This window comes from Aspergillus flavus, chromosome 4 (genome assembly GCF_009017415.1).
Source record: "Aspergillus flavus chromosome 4, complete sequence".
In the NCBI taxonomy this organism is placed as follows: domain Eukaryota; kingdom Fungi; phylum Ascomycota; class Eurotiomycetes; order Eurotiales; family Aspergillaceae; genus Aspergillus; species Aspergillus flavus.
In genome coordinates, this window is record NC_092405.1 from 1,705,361 (window position 1) to 1,721,011 (window position 15,651).

The window sequence follows — 15,651 nt, forward strand, 5'->3', positions numbered from 1 at the left end:
ATAATCAATAATCAGACAAGCACCCCGAAAGGACTCTTGACTGGGAAATCCAAATATTAGACGGTGACGAGAGCAGCGACGTCCGGCTTGAATGATAATCCGGGATAACGGACGAGTATTCACCAGTCGGCATGTCCTCGCTCATCACGTTCGTTACCATCGATGTCCTTGACGGTTCCCGAAGAACAGTCTCCTCACGATCCAACAGCATTGGCTGCGATGATAGATTGCTCTGCTGAATATCCTCGAATGCAGGCACCTGATCAACACCTGCGTTCTTTCCGTTAATCCTTATCTCCAGGCCATCAATAGTTCCTATTTTCGACAACGTTTCATTCTTCCGAAATCCATAACGAAAGAGCGGGCCCTCCCCGCGGAACACTTGGTTATCGGATTTATCCAACCTCCTCCGGTCCGCTTCTGTTAGCTTCCGTCTCTTGCCAAATTGCTCTTCCAGTGGTGGGAAGGTCATTTTCAATGGACGCGCAGCCGAGACAGCAGCCCAGTCTGTCTTTGCCAAAAGTTGATGTTTAATACTCTCTAGACGAGTGGATTCTTTCGAGGATCGATGGTTTGGTGATAAAGATGCTAAGATCGTAGGGGACTGTGTAGTATACATTATATTGGTTTAATACTTTTGCAAGTTCCCAGAGATGTAGACTTACTTGCTTTTGATGACTGGTCTGGTTGTCCTTGTCATTGGATGTATGCTTATCAGGGTCTTGAGCCTTGGTTTGCTTGAACTTGTGAAATAGAGTCACTTGTTGCGGACCTTGAGTTGGTTTTCTAATAGCCTGTCCTTTGTGTTTGTGTTTGGGCGCGTTGGTGGTGGAATGCCGATGGAGACGACCTCCTGTCCAGTTCATAGTTTTTTGGTTTTTATTGTAGCATGGTATAGTTGATGGTGTAGAGGGGGTGTCTCCCCTTGAAAAGATGAATGTGTGGGGATGTTGGAAGAAGTGTATAGTACATTCTATCATGTGATTACTGGAGAACGCTGATGGTCTTTTGGTTTGGTCACGAGGCCGGCTACTCTATATAGAATGGTAATGATAATTCTGGGTTGATTGGCAGTAGTAATGACCGTCTTTACAGCTACGCAGCACCCGTTTCTTGCGTAATTAGATCTCTATGGTATCCATACTGCAATCGAAAAAGCATCTCACGGACTTGCTCTCCATAGACTGGTCGAGTCTTACAAGCGTTGCTGAGCGGATCTACTCGTCAGGCATATACCAAAGCGCTAGTTCCGCGTTATATAGACATGTGATAGATTAGAGTGGCTGTGGGCACCGCTATTCGTGATATAAACCAGATTCTGTGGAGATGGTCTGAAGGACAAAAACTGGGTAATTGAGGTGTGCGAAAGTTGACTTGCCACGCCCACGATTGTTTATATTGGGATGTTTACATACGTATAGCATATATTACCCAAGGTCATCTGTCTGCTAAGTAGGTCTGTCTACATCTCTATAAGTTATGCCCTGGAATAAGTGGTGGCCGGAAACAGAAATGTTAGATGTTGTCCAGGATAGGTCCGGGTGGCGGTAATCCTGTGTTTTATGTCTATCAAGTATCGCATAAATAAAAAAAGATAAAAGACAGCATATTCCCCCCAGTCCTCCTCTTATGAAGATAACTCAGCTTAGTAGCTTTTATTGGAATAGACTTGGAGACGGATATAGAGCATACGTCTACATAAGCTAGTGACATTTTGTCCCCGATATATATATTACGGACCGTGCTGTGACTTGATTTGATGCTAGTGTCTTATTGCCGAGTCTTCGGTCTTCCAAACGGAATGAAACTACGTGAGACCCCTTATGGCCCCGTTCATGGTTCCAGCTCAGGTGGAAATAAGTATTGGGTGGAAAAGTTTATCCCGGCTTGTATGATATAGGATAGGGACGAGGATCATGGTCCACTCAACGGAGAACTATTTAACGATCCTGGACTGGCTGAGGTGAATTTACTAGACAGACTCGATGGCTTTTGAAATACGGAAGGTCTCCGTCTTACACGTGAAGAAGTAGTGTGTTCGAGTTTGATGGTACATGAAGGCATGTCTAGGGCTTGAGAAGTATACGTTTTTACGTTGAAAAAATACTTTGGTCTATATGTTAAATCCTACTAATATAAAACATCTACCAGCGTGGGTAGTGTAACGGTTATCATCCTTGCCTTCCAAGCAAGGGACCCGGGTTCGACTCCCGGCCCACGCATTTCTTTTTGTCCTGCTTTTTGTTTGATCCATTCCTACTTTGTACTGCTGAATCAGAGCCGTGCTGGAATGGCAGGGTCCTTGGAATTGAATTGAATGCTTCCTCAATCCGCTACCGGCTACACACTGATAACATGGCCAACTGCCAGACAAGCCCAAATATACGGCAGTCAGGAATGCGTTCTGCAAGGATCAGCACATATGTATCAATGAGCAATCCTAGTTCTGGTCATAAGCAGCAACATTTATGGTGTTCCAGGGGCATATCTTAACGATCTGGCAACCTTTCGCCTGACGATCTTGTAGATGTGCTGAAATAATTAGGGTTATGTATCATGTACTGTCTATCACCTCGCAAAGGATTCGATAAGTGGTCCAGAACACATCAAATAGATATGTTCCATGCAATACAGTAAGTCAAACGAAACTCGTAGAGACTATATTCAAGGTTTCTATAGTTTAGGGAAGGGTGAAAAGAAAAGCGTTGTCAATTAATAGGAATCAGTGCCGATAATGCTGTAATTAGTACAAACTCCTTACGGCTATTTCCAGATACTATCCTACGGAGGAAGGCGTATTTATTCTGCAGCATTTGGGTATGGTATCGGACTTGTTCTAGCGCACGGGTTCTTGGATCAGTTCTAGTGTAAGGTAAAAAAGAGAGAAAAGGAGCAGAGAAGAAAGAGACCAGACAAAAAGAGATGCGTGGGCCGGGAGTCGAACCCGGGTCCCTTGCTTGGAAGGCAAGGATGATAACCGTTACACTACCCACGCTATTGCTTGATGATTAATCTGGTATTCTGCAAGACAAAACCTTTCTTTTAGAAATACTCCGTATCCACCCCTATTTTCCTTCCAACACAACATAGCAGAGATGTATGTACGATGTTTTGGTGCTCTTTGAATTCCTCTTAAATACGAGTTTTCTTTCCAAGCTGAGTTCCTATTACTTTCATAAGCTCTTCTCGCTGAGCGCAATATCACTCTACTTTACAGGACCTTGATATGCAATCGGCAGTAGAGACCTAAATATACTCTGTATGCACGAGATATGCGCCGTCAGCAAGGGACCAGAGCTACTCGTGTAGAAGAATAGCCCTTGCTTGCTACCTTAGGTATAATTCACACGGCTCCTTTCTCGATAAGTACGATATATTTAATCACTGCATGACTTCGGATTGCTGTGGCAATATCAATATATTATGCTTATTGTTTAAATAGCTATAGCAAGGGCTGCTGATCGACACTCATCCACACACTATCATGCTGTAAATGATGAGAAAACAGCAAGATCAACATGTATTCCGTCATTTAGCATTCCTGCGAGAGATATATGCAGCCCGCTTGGCCTGCAGTGGCCTAAAGACCTTAAATTTAGTTCGCTGTCGCCCGAGACCACGATGGGAGTAGTGTACAGCACCTAGCCATGGAAGGACATAGCGGCACGGCCCGGGCGATGACCCGAATGGTCCCTAGCCAGCGGCCAGCCACGCGACTTATTCCGAGTAGGGCTCGGGCAGCCATGGGGAGATACAAACAGTGCAAAATTCTTACAGTCACATGACCTCTCGCTTGGACTATTTTACGCACGCTGAACCTCCCCTGTTCTCTTCCTTCCGACACATTTTCTTTCAACACCAACACCAAATCCAACACCAGTCTTTACGCCGGGTCTGGATTGCGTCTGCCTTGATGTTGGCAGAGCTTTGACACCCTGGCTGAGACAATGTGAGAGATTCGGCTCAATAATTGATCATTATTTGGTCTCCTGAAAAATTAAAATTAATAAAAATAATAATAGGTGAGCGATTAATTTTTTTTTCTCTCTTTTTTTTCTTTTTTCCCCCTTGTCATTATTTGTTACGACGGCGGAGACATGGAAATCTCGTTCCCCCCCTTTTCCTTTTATGATGATCACCATAAGTTATAAGCATAGTTCACCTGAGGTCTTCGGACCGTTGAACGACAACCTTATACCATCTTTCACCTTTGTCTGATATTGTCTCTGCCTGTCATTGCATTCTTACTTTCATTGTTTTCTAAGTTTGAAGCTCATGACTGACTGAATGAAGACTATAGAAGATAGTAGACCACCAATATGATACGTTCCATTTGAGAAGAATTTCTATGGCTAGGCTACATCCTAAACAATCAAATAAAATAATTCATTTCTCATAAGGTTCCCGATGGCCCCGATTATCATCTTCTAGTAGACGCATTGCTGCCCAACGTGGGCTTGATGGGGCAGCCCATTGGCGAACCCACTAGTAGTCGAAGTGTAAAGAAGGTAATGGCCAGCAGTGACACATTGTATGTGTGTGCAATAAGCAAAAAACAAGAGCAAATAATCATGGTAAGCCCCCTTTTTACTGTGTTGTCATGAAACAGGAACCCCTCTCCCTGTCATCCGACGTACTTTCGTTCTCATCCAGTCCATAAGTGAAGCATGTTGGCACAGACGCGCTGCAAGATGAAGTCGCAAAGTGTCAGACAGGGTGAGAGGAGGGGTCCATTGGTATCGCAACCCCTCCTTTCCGCAGTGACATGCAGGTGAGCAACATCTTTTCATGTTCCCCGATGAGATGGAGGGGTTTGACGTGGTAGGGCTCACAGCCAAACGATGGGATGGGACTCATAGGAGTCAAGTGCAACTTTCACGAGGCAGAAGTGGATCTCCAATAGGGGAGTCGTAAAACAAGATGGGAGGGGAGTGGGGGGGAGAATGATAGGCGTAGAAGAGCGCAAGATATACCTGCAGGATTGGGTTCTGGTGAACGCCTTTTTTAGTCGCGGGAGGGAGATTCACCTCCAATGATGCAATGGACGGGATGAGGACCCCTTTTTAAGGCCAATAAACGAACGGGCCGAAGTGGGACCCGCTTCACCGCCAGATTGGGCAAGTACCGTTAATGGACCACGGGAAAGAGGATCCTTCGTCCCGCTGCCACGTCAAGTCTCCGTTATTGGCTGGCTCAACACCGTCGCATGTTGCACCACCATCACCGCCATGTCGCGCAGCACCAAATCATCGCCCGCCATCCGCCTAGTGAGGCGCCGCTACTGCTGCAGAATGCGAGTCCGTCACGCCGCTCAGACGCTGCGAATCCACCCCACGCTTGCCATTTTTCTCCCTCCAAAGCATCTAAAAAGCCGTCGTTTCCCCCCCTCCGGATCCAATTCTTTCTCGATCTCTTCTATTTCTACTTCAGACATCATTCGGTCTTCCAACAAAAGAAACCATTCCCAGGACAGAAACGAAACCAAGGATTCAGGAGAATTCTTAACCTTAACTTTGATTTTTTTTGTTTTGACAAGAGATACCCCCCCCTAACGTCACTCCACTTTTCATACATCCGTCACCATACATACAATACCTCCCTCCACTATACTGCTTCCGTGCTTGATTTTGTCACAGTCAAATCAGCTGATCCCCTTTCCATACTCCCACACATCCCAACTGCTCTGCCGAAGGCCTCTTGTTGCTTTTTTCTTTTCTCTGCTTCTCTTCCTCCAGTCCAACCCGTGGATCTTGGAATTCAGAAGAAAAAGAACCTCCCTCTGGTCCACCATACAACCCATTGGATCTTAGTCCATTCTCCAGGATAGGACTTGCCTAGTTTGTGCTTTGTGTCTTCACTCCCAGGCTTTTTGGTCTGAGCAGTCATCGACAAATAACAGGTAGTCCCCTTGATTTTTCCTTTGTGTTCTTGTTTTTGCTTTTGCGTTTCCTTTCTGTCTCGCATCTCGACAAATCACCCTGGACGACCGACTGTGGACGACCCGTGTTATATCGTATTACCGGACTTGCTGGATTCCTGATTTGTTTTATCTACTATTGCCGTGCTGGACACTTGCCCCGTCTTCAATGACGGTAACTTGAATAATGATGACCATGGAAACAATTTTTGTCCCAGCGCCCGCTGTGAGACTGGACACTTTGAGTGTTGTTTAATGTTGCACACTCAACCCCACTTGGATTCTTTTATACCGTTCCTGGACCCGTGGACTCTCTTCCTCCATCCGGAGGAGAGAATTGGATTATATTGGCCTTGGATACCCCCTGGACTTTAATGAAACCATCTTGGACATGACCCACCGCCCTGAGGAATTTATAATGTATTACAGCCTTGACCTGCCCCTGGACCACACAATGCTCTAATCGCCCCACCTCTGGATGAATCAAATGATGTTTGCTGGAATTGATGAACACCTGAGAGATTGACGGCACCAATGGAGACAGAACCTCGCGCCTGATAATGTCTTGACCTTTACTCCACCTTGCTCGCAGGTCTTGTAGTCTTCTGGACTAATACTCAATGGATTTTGCTGGTCATCGAAATCTCAGAAGGATCACAACACGGCGCGTAGCTCGGATGCGTTGTGGACCCCCATGTCGCTGTGCTTTTACTGTCGCTTCTTGTCTGGCCATTGTGTGTATAGGTTGCCTGGATTATCACGTCACTTAGCCTGGACCTTAGTGATAGTATTAATGGATCATATGTTCTTTGGTTGGTACTTCCGATGATTCTCAGGCAATCGTTCAGTCAACTAACCGATTCTTAGGACGTCACTCCCTCTTGGATCGCGGACATGTGTTGTTTCATTAGTGTCAATGATCATGTTTCAGAAATGCAAAGGTTTATTTACTGACATCCAGTTCTTTCTTTAGTGCTTGCTATTACTTCCCAGCTGAGCTGGATCTCAAATATATCACAATGCCTTGCCACATCAAGAACGACCCAGAACAGGTTTCTTTGTCCCAGTCAGCGTTGAAAAACATGGACCACATCTCTCTGCCCAGGCATACCGATTTAATCCCAGGAATCTCAAACATGGCCTCCAGATCGATCCAGGATGATGACCTTTCAAGCCAGGACAATTTCTCTTTGTGCTCCAGTACACATCAAAGCCATGGAACTCCCCACGGACTGCCGTCATGGGCTTTGGGCGATGTGGACTCACTAGACAATGGTGTCATCCCATCCACCAAGCCAGAATCTCCAGAAGTACAGATGTTGTCTTTCAATTTGTCCCACCAATTAATGCCTTCCACCGTGGGCCCCACTGATGTAATGTATCACACCGGATCTGAATACCCAGGCTTTCATGATAATGACCTGGATCTCACACATCCCCAAGATTTCAACCCATACTCCATGATGGACTTGACTGCTTATGATGATGTCTCCGGCCAAAGCGGGAACCAGTCCTGCACTGATGATGCGCTGTCTAGCCACAGCTCTCACACAGACGACAGCCACCTGGCTGCTAGCGATGCTTGGAATTCCATGGTGACAGATACCAGAAACTACCACGGATCACCACTTGAACAATTTTCTTCCAGCATGTTTCACCCCGTTCCCGTCTCTCCCCCTTTGACGGAAGCGAGTAATGATGTCTCTGTTACTTCCTCATGTTCCCACACCGGATACCCATCGTTTATGACCCACGAGGATGCCATGTTGAAGGATGTTACAACCACTCCCGTTGGAAGCCATGGTATCAATCTAGGAGACCCGTTGTTCCCGCTCACGCCGCCGCTCGCGGAACAGGACCCAAACAAGTAAGTCCCCCTTTGACTCCCATTTACGTATTGATCATGTCTTGGAATGATCCTAATCACCTATCCCCCTCAATAGAACCATCCGGGCTTCTAAGAATGCACGTAGACCAGCTCTTCACACCCCACCATCCCAGACCCAGGTGAAGCAGGACCCAGAGTTTTTCCCTCCCCTGCCAAAGGAGCCCGTCCGGCAGCGATCCACCAAGGAATCCACTGAACTGCGCAATCCCCGGGATCATCCATACTATTCTTTGCCTACTCACAATGATGGAAAGTACTACTGCCCTTTTGCCAACGGAGACAAGCCTTGCAACCACGCTCCCACCACCCAGAAGTGTGCTTATCAGTAAGTTCCGACACATTACTATCGCGGGAAAATGTGGCTAATTGTGTGTAGTAAATATCTGGATTCCCACCTGAAGCCATACCGTTGCAAGGTGCCTGCCTGCATGGATGCCCAGTTGCAATTCTCTTCCAATGCATGCCTCTTCCGCCACGAGCGCGAAGCTCATGGATTCCATGGCCATGGAGACAACCCTCACCTTTGCCTTTTTGAAGGATGCGACCGTTCGATTCCCGGATATGGATTTCCCCGTCGGTGGAACCTCTTTGACCACATGAGGCGCGTCCACGATTATGCTTCTTCTGACCGACCCAGCTCCCCAGATGCTTCCCCAACTACCGGCCAGGCTGCTAAGAAGAAGGAAGCCGTTGGACGCAAGCGTCGGGTGACTGGCGTTTCTGGAGCGCAGACCATGAAGCGCACTCGCTCCACCCAGTCCCAGACCAACCCGCTCAAAGCGGCCCAGCAGACCTCCGCCCATCACAGCCAGAGACTTCAGAACGCAGAGAGGAACTACTACAACTGCCGCTCCCGACTCCTCGAGGAGCTGAGCAAAATCACTCCGCAAGATTCATCGATGCACGAGAAGGTCAACGCCAGCCTTCAGGAGCTGATCACTCTGGGGTTGAACTACCGCCACATTGAAGCCAGCCAGGCTGCTGCCCAGATTGCCAATGGTCTACCTGCTTGAACGAAGGGAGCCACAATCATGCTGACAGCCTGTCCCTTTAAGGTCACCAAGGATTGGATGATTTACCGTTTAAACATCTCATGATGTCCATCATGAGAACCCCTTATGGATGTGTGAAAGAACCGCGGACCTGTCCGAGCTCACTTCCCCGGCCTTGCTAGATTTCCTATTTCTGTATAGAGGATCTCATACATACCTTCCGGTTTGCCAGGAGCACACCTCCGCAGCGATGTGTCACTGACCATCGTCCTCTCCGAGCTGCCACAGTGGACCTGGGCAGTTGACTGTCCTTTCTCATAGCGATGCTACTTTGGTTAGTAGCAACCTAGAGATTGTCACTGTGGCTACTGGAGCAGGAATGCTGCAATCTGCCACAAATGCCGCCAGGCATGGCCTTTTGAACTAGTATTTCCATTGGAAATACTTCCCCTTCTCCTGACATGGAAAGCTTGCTATTCCATGTAACATTCCTTCTCAATTGGTGTTTTTTAACTCAGAATTCAAAAATTTTTCTATTTGCAACAAAAAAAAAAAAAAAAAAAAAAAAAAAAGGGAAAAAGAAAAAGAAAAAGAAAAAGAAAAAGAAAAAAAGAAAAAAGTGAAAGCACAGAAAATCATCACACATTGGTTGGGACAATGGAAGACCAAAAAAAAAAAAAAAAAGGATACGGCTCGGCGCCTTGGGATATTTAGAATCGTTTGCTTATTTACCCTTTCTTGTTTATATTTCTGTTCACTGTTCACTGTGTATTGGTTTTTGGTTTCTACCTGGATATAAAGATATACCCTGCATATTCTCTTCGATTCCCCTACTGATTTGTTTATGCTTTGCTTCTTCGCATATATATTCCCCTTCTGTTTATTTCAAACAAAATGTTCAGATCAATACCAGACTACCCCGTTGCTACTTTCTCTACAAAAACATAACCACTTCGTAGAAGGGCTTCCAGTCTGCAAAAGATAATAAGATTAGACTTTCGAAATCAGATCAGATCATCACTCGTAAACCATAACACAGCAATCGAACCCTATCTATACTCTATCCACACGCTCATAAACACCAGTATCCAGACTTTTCTCGCTTCATGCAAATCCAGTAAAGACAACTCATCAAGCAACCCCCTCTCCTGCAAAATCCGCATTCAAGAACCTCACAAACGCATCCCCAACCTGATCCGCCCCCAGACTTGTCTTATCTCCCCCGGCCACTTTCGCCACATATGCCCGATTCAACGTAATCCACTGCCTCCTCAACCTCTGTAACCTGGGCACCGCCAGAATCCCCCCAGCACCACCAAGCTCATCCGTCGTCGCCGTCATCGCCACATGCGCCGGTACGAACACCGGCGTTTCCACCTCCGGCACAGCAATCCTAATCCCATCCGCATGATCCCCGGCCTTCGCCAACGCACCTTCCGCAGACGGATTCTCGACCACGAAGCTCCGAATCGCAGATACCACCGCCGACGTCCGCTTCTCCATACTATAGAGAAGTCCCGAATCGGTAGAGGTCGGCTGCACGGTAGCAAGGTGGGGTTTTATCTTCGGGCGTTCGCGGCGGAAGGATCCCCCTCCTTTGGTTGTTGTTGAGGGCGCTATCGACGCGGCGGAGGAGAGGTGAGTGTTTGTGAGCGCTGAGGTTAGGGTTGGGAGTTGGTCCTCGGTCTCGGCGGCAGCTGTTGAAGGGTGCGGGATGCCTGTTAGGGCGGTCCAGATGTCGGCGATTGGGGGTTTTTCGTCGCTCCAGGGGACGGTGAATAGGGGCTTGTCCCATCTGCTGTGTGTGGATGGTTCTTCGTACCGGAAGATGAGGTTTTGGAGAAGCTCGGGTGGGTAGGGCTGCTCTGGGTCTGTGGGTTTCTCGGTAGTTGTATTTGTATCTGTAGCAGGTGTTGTTGTTTCGGATTGGGATTGGGATTCAGGTTCAGGTTCCGATTGAGATTGAGACTGACGATTAAGCCGGGCTTCGTTGTTCGCGACGCATTGGTCGATTGGTGTTCCGACGTGGACCTGTAGGTATCCTTGTTAGTACTTCTATATGGACATGGAAGTACAGTAAGAAAAGAAGAAAGAAACATACAACACAGCACGTCGTCCCCAATGCCTTCGCCTCACACCATAACTGATACCGATACCCCTTGATATAATTCATGCCGTCAAGAATCACGAAACTGTCCTTTCCTAGCATACGGCGCGCCCGCGCGTACGCCGCGCCGCGGGCTTCCTTCTCCGTGCGCGCATGGTCGTAGACTGTGCGCGGGCGGTTTTCATCATGTGTTGATACGACGTGGATTTTGTAGGGCGGTTTTTCGGCGTCGGGGAACACGGCTTCTTGGGTTTCTTGGAGGCCTGTTGCGAGTTGGTTCGCGCGGTGGGTTAGCCCCGAGCAGGGGTAGCCGGTTAGGATTATGAGCTGTTATTTGGGGGTGTGATTGTTAATTTGGAGGGATTGTGGGAGGATATTGAGTTTGGTTTGCTTACAGGCATTTTTTTTTTTTTTGGGTAATTGGGTAGTTGTTTGAGGTGGTGGTTTTGGAGGGGGCTTTTTTTTGGGCGATTTTTTGGCGTTGCGGAGTGCGGGGCACATGTGACTTTTCTTATCGGTTGTTTATCGGGATAGGATTGTATACTATGTACATATATATGCACGGGTGGAATTTAAAATTGGGTTAGAAGCTTGTTGGGCTTTGGATCGGTTTACTTTCTCAGGATTATTTAGCTTATTTTATTTTGTCGTGTTAAGATCGTCCACTGGGTATGTTTGGTGTGGTTGTTTTCTTAATACTATGCTTTTCTGCCGAGGATCTACCTTGCATGTGCTGCTCGATTGCTGTGCCAAGTGATCGTCAGAATATTATACCTCTAGTCAGCTATTTTGAGAGTCAACGCTACTTGCGCGGAGGGTACGTTGGTCTGAATCTTTCTTTCATTCAGTCAATTGTGTAGCGTTTGAGCAACTCGGTATCACCGCTGAAGAACAAAAGGAAACTATAGAGTCTATTGTCATTTGTTCACTTTCGATTTTATCGGAAATGAGATCAAGAGGGAAAGTAGAGTCGTCCAGCAAGATAGGAGCTGGGTGATTATCTGCAGGGAATATGGAGTAGCTAAATTGGTGTATTAGAGACGTGAATGAACGGACGAGTAGATCTGGGCTAGATTAGTAACTGGCATGTGGTGGATGTATCTAGTACTGTTGAACAGCTGGGCTAGAGGATTTGTGTTTCCGTCCTCAGTGCTCGCTGCACTCGTTTTAAACGTGTTGATGAGCTTGGCACAATGTATGTACTTTAGTGATTAGTAGCCCTACCAAGAATTGACTTACTTAACGCATTGACGAATTGTTACTGTGCCGAGGAGCTAGTGCAATGTTTGTAGCCTCCTGTCATTCATGGTGATAGTTGAGATCCCAGAAATTTGTCGTTAAGATTTCCGCTTATGTATAAGTCAGACCGGTATGGATGAATGGTCAGAATTTGCCCGCAGAGAATCATAGGCTTCTCACAAGTGGCAAATGCGAAGCAGCAAATTCGGAGTTGACGCTCTATGCGTCAATACTTTCACATGTGTTTGTCCAAGTTCTAGAATCCTTCCAACCATAGGACGTTTCTTGGCAAGCGCTGGCGTACCATTATATCGCAGTACGGTACAATGGCTGCGTTTCACATTCAGCAATGTTGGTGGAGGCATGGCGATACTGCTAAGCGATGGAGTAGTGGAATGATTGGTGCATGATGTTGCTCTAGTTTCGGTATTCATGCTCGACAGTGAACTCGTCCTCGGCTTTAACTTGTCAAAGCACCACCAATGAACGCAGCCCTTGCTGTCCATCGACCGACTAGATATTATCGCAACATCTATAGAAAGAAACTCTTGACGTCCTCCACCTTCGGCTCCTCCCCGGATCTCCTTTACCGAGGACGGGCAAATCGGCCGATCACCAAGACGTCCCCAGGCAGCAGCGTAAAATCACACATGGCCAGTGAAACAAGCTTCAGCCACAATAAACGGGCAAAATCCGTAGCGAATCAGAAAGGACCGGTTGCTGCAAGCATACGACGCTTTATAGGATGGAGTTCGCAAAGCCGCGTAGTTCCCGGAGTGACAGGTGAGGCTCCGAGACGCCGGAGCCAATCGGGAATGGTACGGTCAAAGCATTGTTGTCCATCAGATGGAGCCGACCGGATAAGCGATGATGCCCCATTCGTGCGCCGGTCGTGGCCATCTGTCATCTCTCCGTTGGAGCAGGTTTCGGCAGATCGAGTGGGGGACCGCTGAGTGGCTGATTGATGACGACCAGGCTTACGAGTTAGTGGGAACGGTCTGGAATGCCCGTGTGTGGGTTATTCTGAAACTTGAGTATCTCCAGCTCATTGTATTTTATTGTGTCTGTATTGTCCTTGCTTGGGGAGGTGTGGATTGGGTTGTTTGGGATTGTCTTGGTTCCATGGGTTGCATGGGAGGAAAGGTCTCATTGTGTGGTTCTTTTCTTGGGATACTGTGTTTTCTTATGCATTGCAGTGGGTAGGACTGGATCCACCTGGTATGCATCGGTTTGTTGTAGGTATGGACTCACGGGGTTCTAGAATGGTTGACGTGGTATTCTGCAGATGCATCGTCAGAACTGTCGGAAGTAAGGTATGAGGAGAGAATTTCTGTTTATAGGATGAAATAGTAAAGCTCTTCTATAATTAGAAGTCCTCGATGGTCTAACGGTCATGATTTCCGCTTGTCATCTCATACGAGAACAAGCGCGGGAGACCTGGGTTCGACTCCCAGTCGGGGAGATTCCTTTTTTATTTTCAGGTCGTTGTTTTTCATATTGACTTTTCATTCTGGGGGTTGTCATGGAGGCGAACAATTGAGAAAGATTAACTTTGGTCCATGAAGACCACAGTCAGCCGCCTGTCATCCATGGATCGTCTCTGTCAACTTTCAAGTGAAGCACCATGAGTGAAACTGTTTTAGACTCATCTCACCTAATATAAAACCCCCGTAACAATGACGCATGATTGCGGCATTGTACATACGCAGACGAACGAGCCATGGGGCCTTCTCAAGCGCCAAATGTGCCGTGATCGGCGAACTCAAGTTAGTCGACGGTTTGATTCTCCAATGAGCAATCACCAGGCCAACCGGCGCGAAAGGAGTGGTAGAGAATTCGCCATGATGGGCTGAACATCAGCCGCCAGGACCGATTGCATTTCCCAAAACAGTGGGTAACGACGAACCTTGTTGACGGCGGACACCGAAAACCTTTCTTTTCGCAGATTCCTTCCATATTACGTTTTCCGGACTAGGGAAAGAAGGGGTTTAGTTGGTCGAATTCGTGTGCTAGCAGCCAATCTCTGGACGGAGTGCGCACATGCCGGGGGGATGCCAAGAAAGAATCCACATCCCTTGTGGCTGTGGGGGTTGCGATGAAATCATGACGAGCAAGTATCAGAGTGGCTGATTGAGCGCTAATGCGTTAGGGGCAAAGGTGGGCAGGGTCATTGGTTACAGAGAGATTATTTTTACCGACAGTGATCCAGTTCAGGAATTTTCTCGTCGAAGCTCCCCGTACGGAGTATGTATCACGTTATTCAGGGCTGGGACGGATGTATGCATAATTGTACCACATTCGTTTGCAGAATTAGTAGAGAAGACTAGTAGGTGTATGTGTATGCATGGAGGTCAGAAGAATGATGCCAGATACTTCCCCAATGAGACAAAGAATTCCATCATTCCCGACCGAATGGTGTGCCCCGTACCTTTAGGTCCTGCCAGTAAATTCAAACCAAAGAGTACAGGTGGTCCTGGCTCGCATCCTTATTGCGCGAACTCCCGTGCTTCCGATGGAATGAGGCCCCCAGTGGATTGTGGTCCCATCTCCTGTTAGGTAGGTATTGTTCTTGATTATTTTGGGTTTTCCCCTTACCATTTGGTATTCTCCTTTCTTACCCATCCATAAACACACTCCATAAGATACACCATTCTCTCAACTGCCACTACACTGTCATACCATGTACCACCTTCTCGGAGACTTGGAGACCTCGTTCTCTGTCCATGTTTCAACTGAAACCAGATTTTGCGACGGATCTCAGTCATTATCAATCTGTTCCGTGGTGGACGGGCTGCCAGCCGCCACGTCGGCCAATGAACACCGGTCGGTTCCCCCAAGGCAACCGCCGATGTTACAGAACGAGATCTCATAGATTAAAGCCGATATTTTCATTGTATGATCCAGAGAAAAATGCGAAACCGGCCCCGGTGGTTAACCCTGTGGACCATGTCAGTCGTGGTCGCTGTTAATGTAATGACTTTCTTATGACAAGCAAATCATGTTTTTAATTCTTATAAGATTAAAAAAACAAAAATTAAATAAATTAAGAAATAAATAATTAAAATCAAGAAAACTGGAAGATAAAGGAATAGAAACAGAAACAGAACGAGTGCATACACATTAGAGACGTGGAGACTGTCCCGATACGGATCCGTACATACATCAGCCGTACCAAAATACCGATCCAGTATTGAGCCACTCACTAACAATGTGCAGTTCCACTTTCCCTCCTTTAGTCTTTTTTCCAATCGCTGCTATAATTATTTCTTAAACCCCAGCCCATCCCTACACCGGCATCAGACGAACTGTCTGACTCGGCTTGGGTTGGGCTGAGAATTTTTACTCGAATACTTTATACTATTACTCCTCCTACTGCTATTATTATCACTATCACTATCGCTATCGCTATCGCTATCGTTATCACCACTCTCACATTTTTGTACATCACCACTCACTAGCCAAGAATTCCCTAATTCAGATACTCAATTCGGAGCTCTTCGATCCTATC

At 47.0% G+C, this 15,651-nt stretch overlaps 4 protein-coding genes and 3 non-coding genes across 7 annotated transcripts; 4 read left to right on the forward strand and 3 right to left on the reverse strand.

Annotated features, from left to right (window-relative positions):
* Positions 1–4: 4 nt before the first annotated feature.
* Positions 5–866, reverse strand: F9C07_3785 (uncharacterized protein; the record flags this gene model as incomplete). Its single annotated transcript, XM_041285819.2, has 2 exons — positions 5–604; positions 666–866. 2 exons carry the CDS (start codon positions 864–866, stop codon positions 5–7), a joined length of 801 nt encoding a protein of 266 aa, XP_041146070.2.
* Positions 867–2,150: 1,284 nt separating this feature from the next.
* F9C07_t144 lies at positions 2,151–2,222 on the forward strand. Its single transcript has one exon. It is a non-coding gene; the product is annotated as a tRNA-Gly (tRNA).
* Positions 2,223–2,923: 701 nt separating this feature from the next.
* Positions 2,924–2,995, reverse strand: F9C07_t169. The gene has a single exon. It is a non-coding gene; the product is annotated as a tRNA-Gly (tRNA).
* Positions 2,996–5,399: 2,404 nt separating this feature from the next.
* Positions 5,400–9,377, forward strand: F9C07_2283347 (uncharacterized protein). Its single transcript, XM_041291859.2, has 3 exons — positions 5,400–7,784; positions 7,861–8,130; positions 8,182–9,377. Exons 1-3 carry the CDS (start codon positions 6,937–6,939, stop codon positions 8,816–8,818), a joined length of 1,755 nt encoding a protein of 584 aa, XP_041146071.1. The 5' UTR covers positions 5,400–6,936; the 3' UTR covers positions 8,819–9,377.
* Positions 9,378–9,928: 551 nt separating this feature from the next.
* F9C07_2232432 (RNA polymerase II elongator associated protein) lies at positions 9,929–11,305 on the reverse strand (the record flags this gene model as incomplete). The annotated part of the gene is made up of 3 exons (XM_041291853.1): positions 9,929–10,828; positions 10,899–11,231; positions 11,300–11,305. The coding sequence occupies 3 exons, from the start codon at positions 11,303–11,305 to the stop codon at positions 9,929–9,931; spliced, it is 1,239 nt and encodes a 412-aa protein (XP_041146072.1).
* A 2,211-nt stretch (positions 11,306–13,516) lies between these two features.
* On the forward strand, positions 13,517–13,605 carry F9C07_t145. The gene has a single exon. It is a non-coding gene; the product is annotated as a tRNA-Asp (tRNA).
* A 1,448-nt stretch (positions 13,606–15,053) lies between these two features.
* F9C07_3788 (uncharacterized protein) lies at positions 15,054–15,601 on the forward strand (the record flags this gene model as incomplete). Its single annotated transcript, XM_071511133.1, has 2 exons — positions 15,054–15,113; positions 15,422–15,601. The coding sequence occupies 2 exons, from the start codon at positions 15,054–15,056 to the stop codon at positions 15,599–15,601; spliced, it is 240 nt and encodes a 79-aa protein (XP_071366391.1).
* Positions 15,602–15,651: the final 50 nt, after the last annotated feature.

What these genes read in the sequence shown, in the direction of transcription:
- F9C07_2283347 (XM_041291859.2), top strand. Translation starts at nt 6,937, where the DNA reads ATGCCTTGCCACATCAAGAACGACCCAGAACAGGTTTCTTTGTCCCAG. An exon ending in GCGGAACAGGACCCAAACAA is followed by an intron (nt 7,785 to 7,860) that starts GTAAGTCCCCCT and finishes CCCCCTCAATAG; the next exon opens with AACCATCCGGGCTTCTAAGA. An exon ending in ACCCAGAAGTGTGCTTATCA is followed by an intron (nt 8,131 to 8,181) that starts GTAAGTTCCGAC and finishes AATTGTGTGTAG; the next exon opens with TAAATATCTGGATTCCCACC.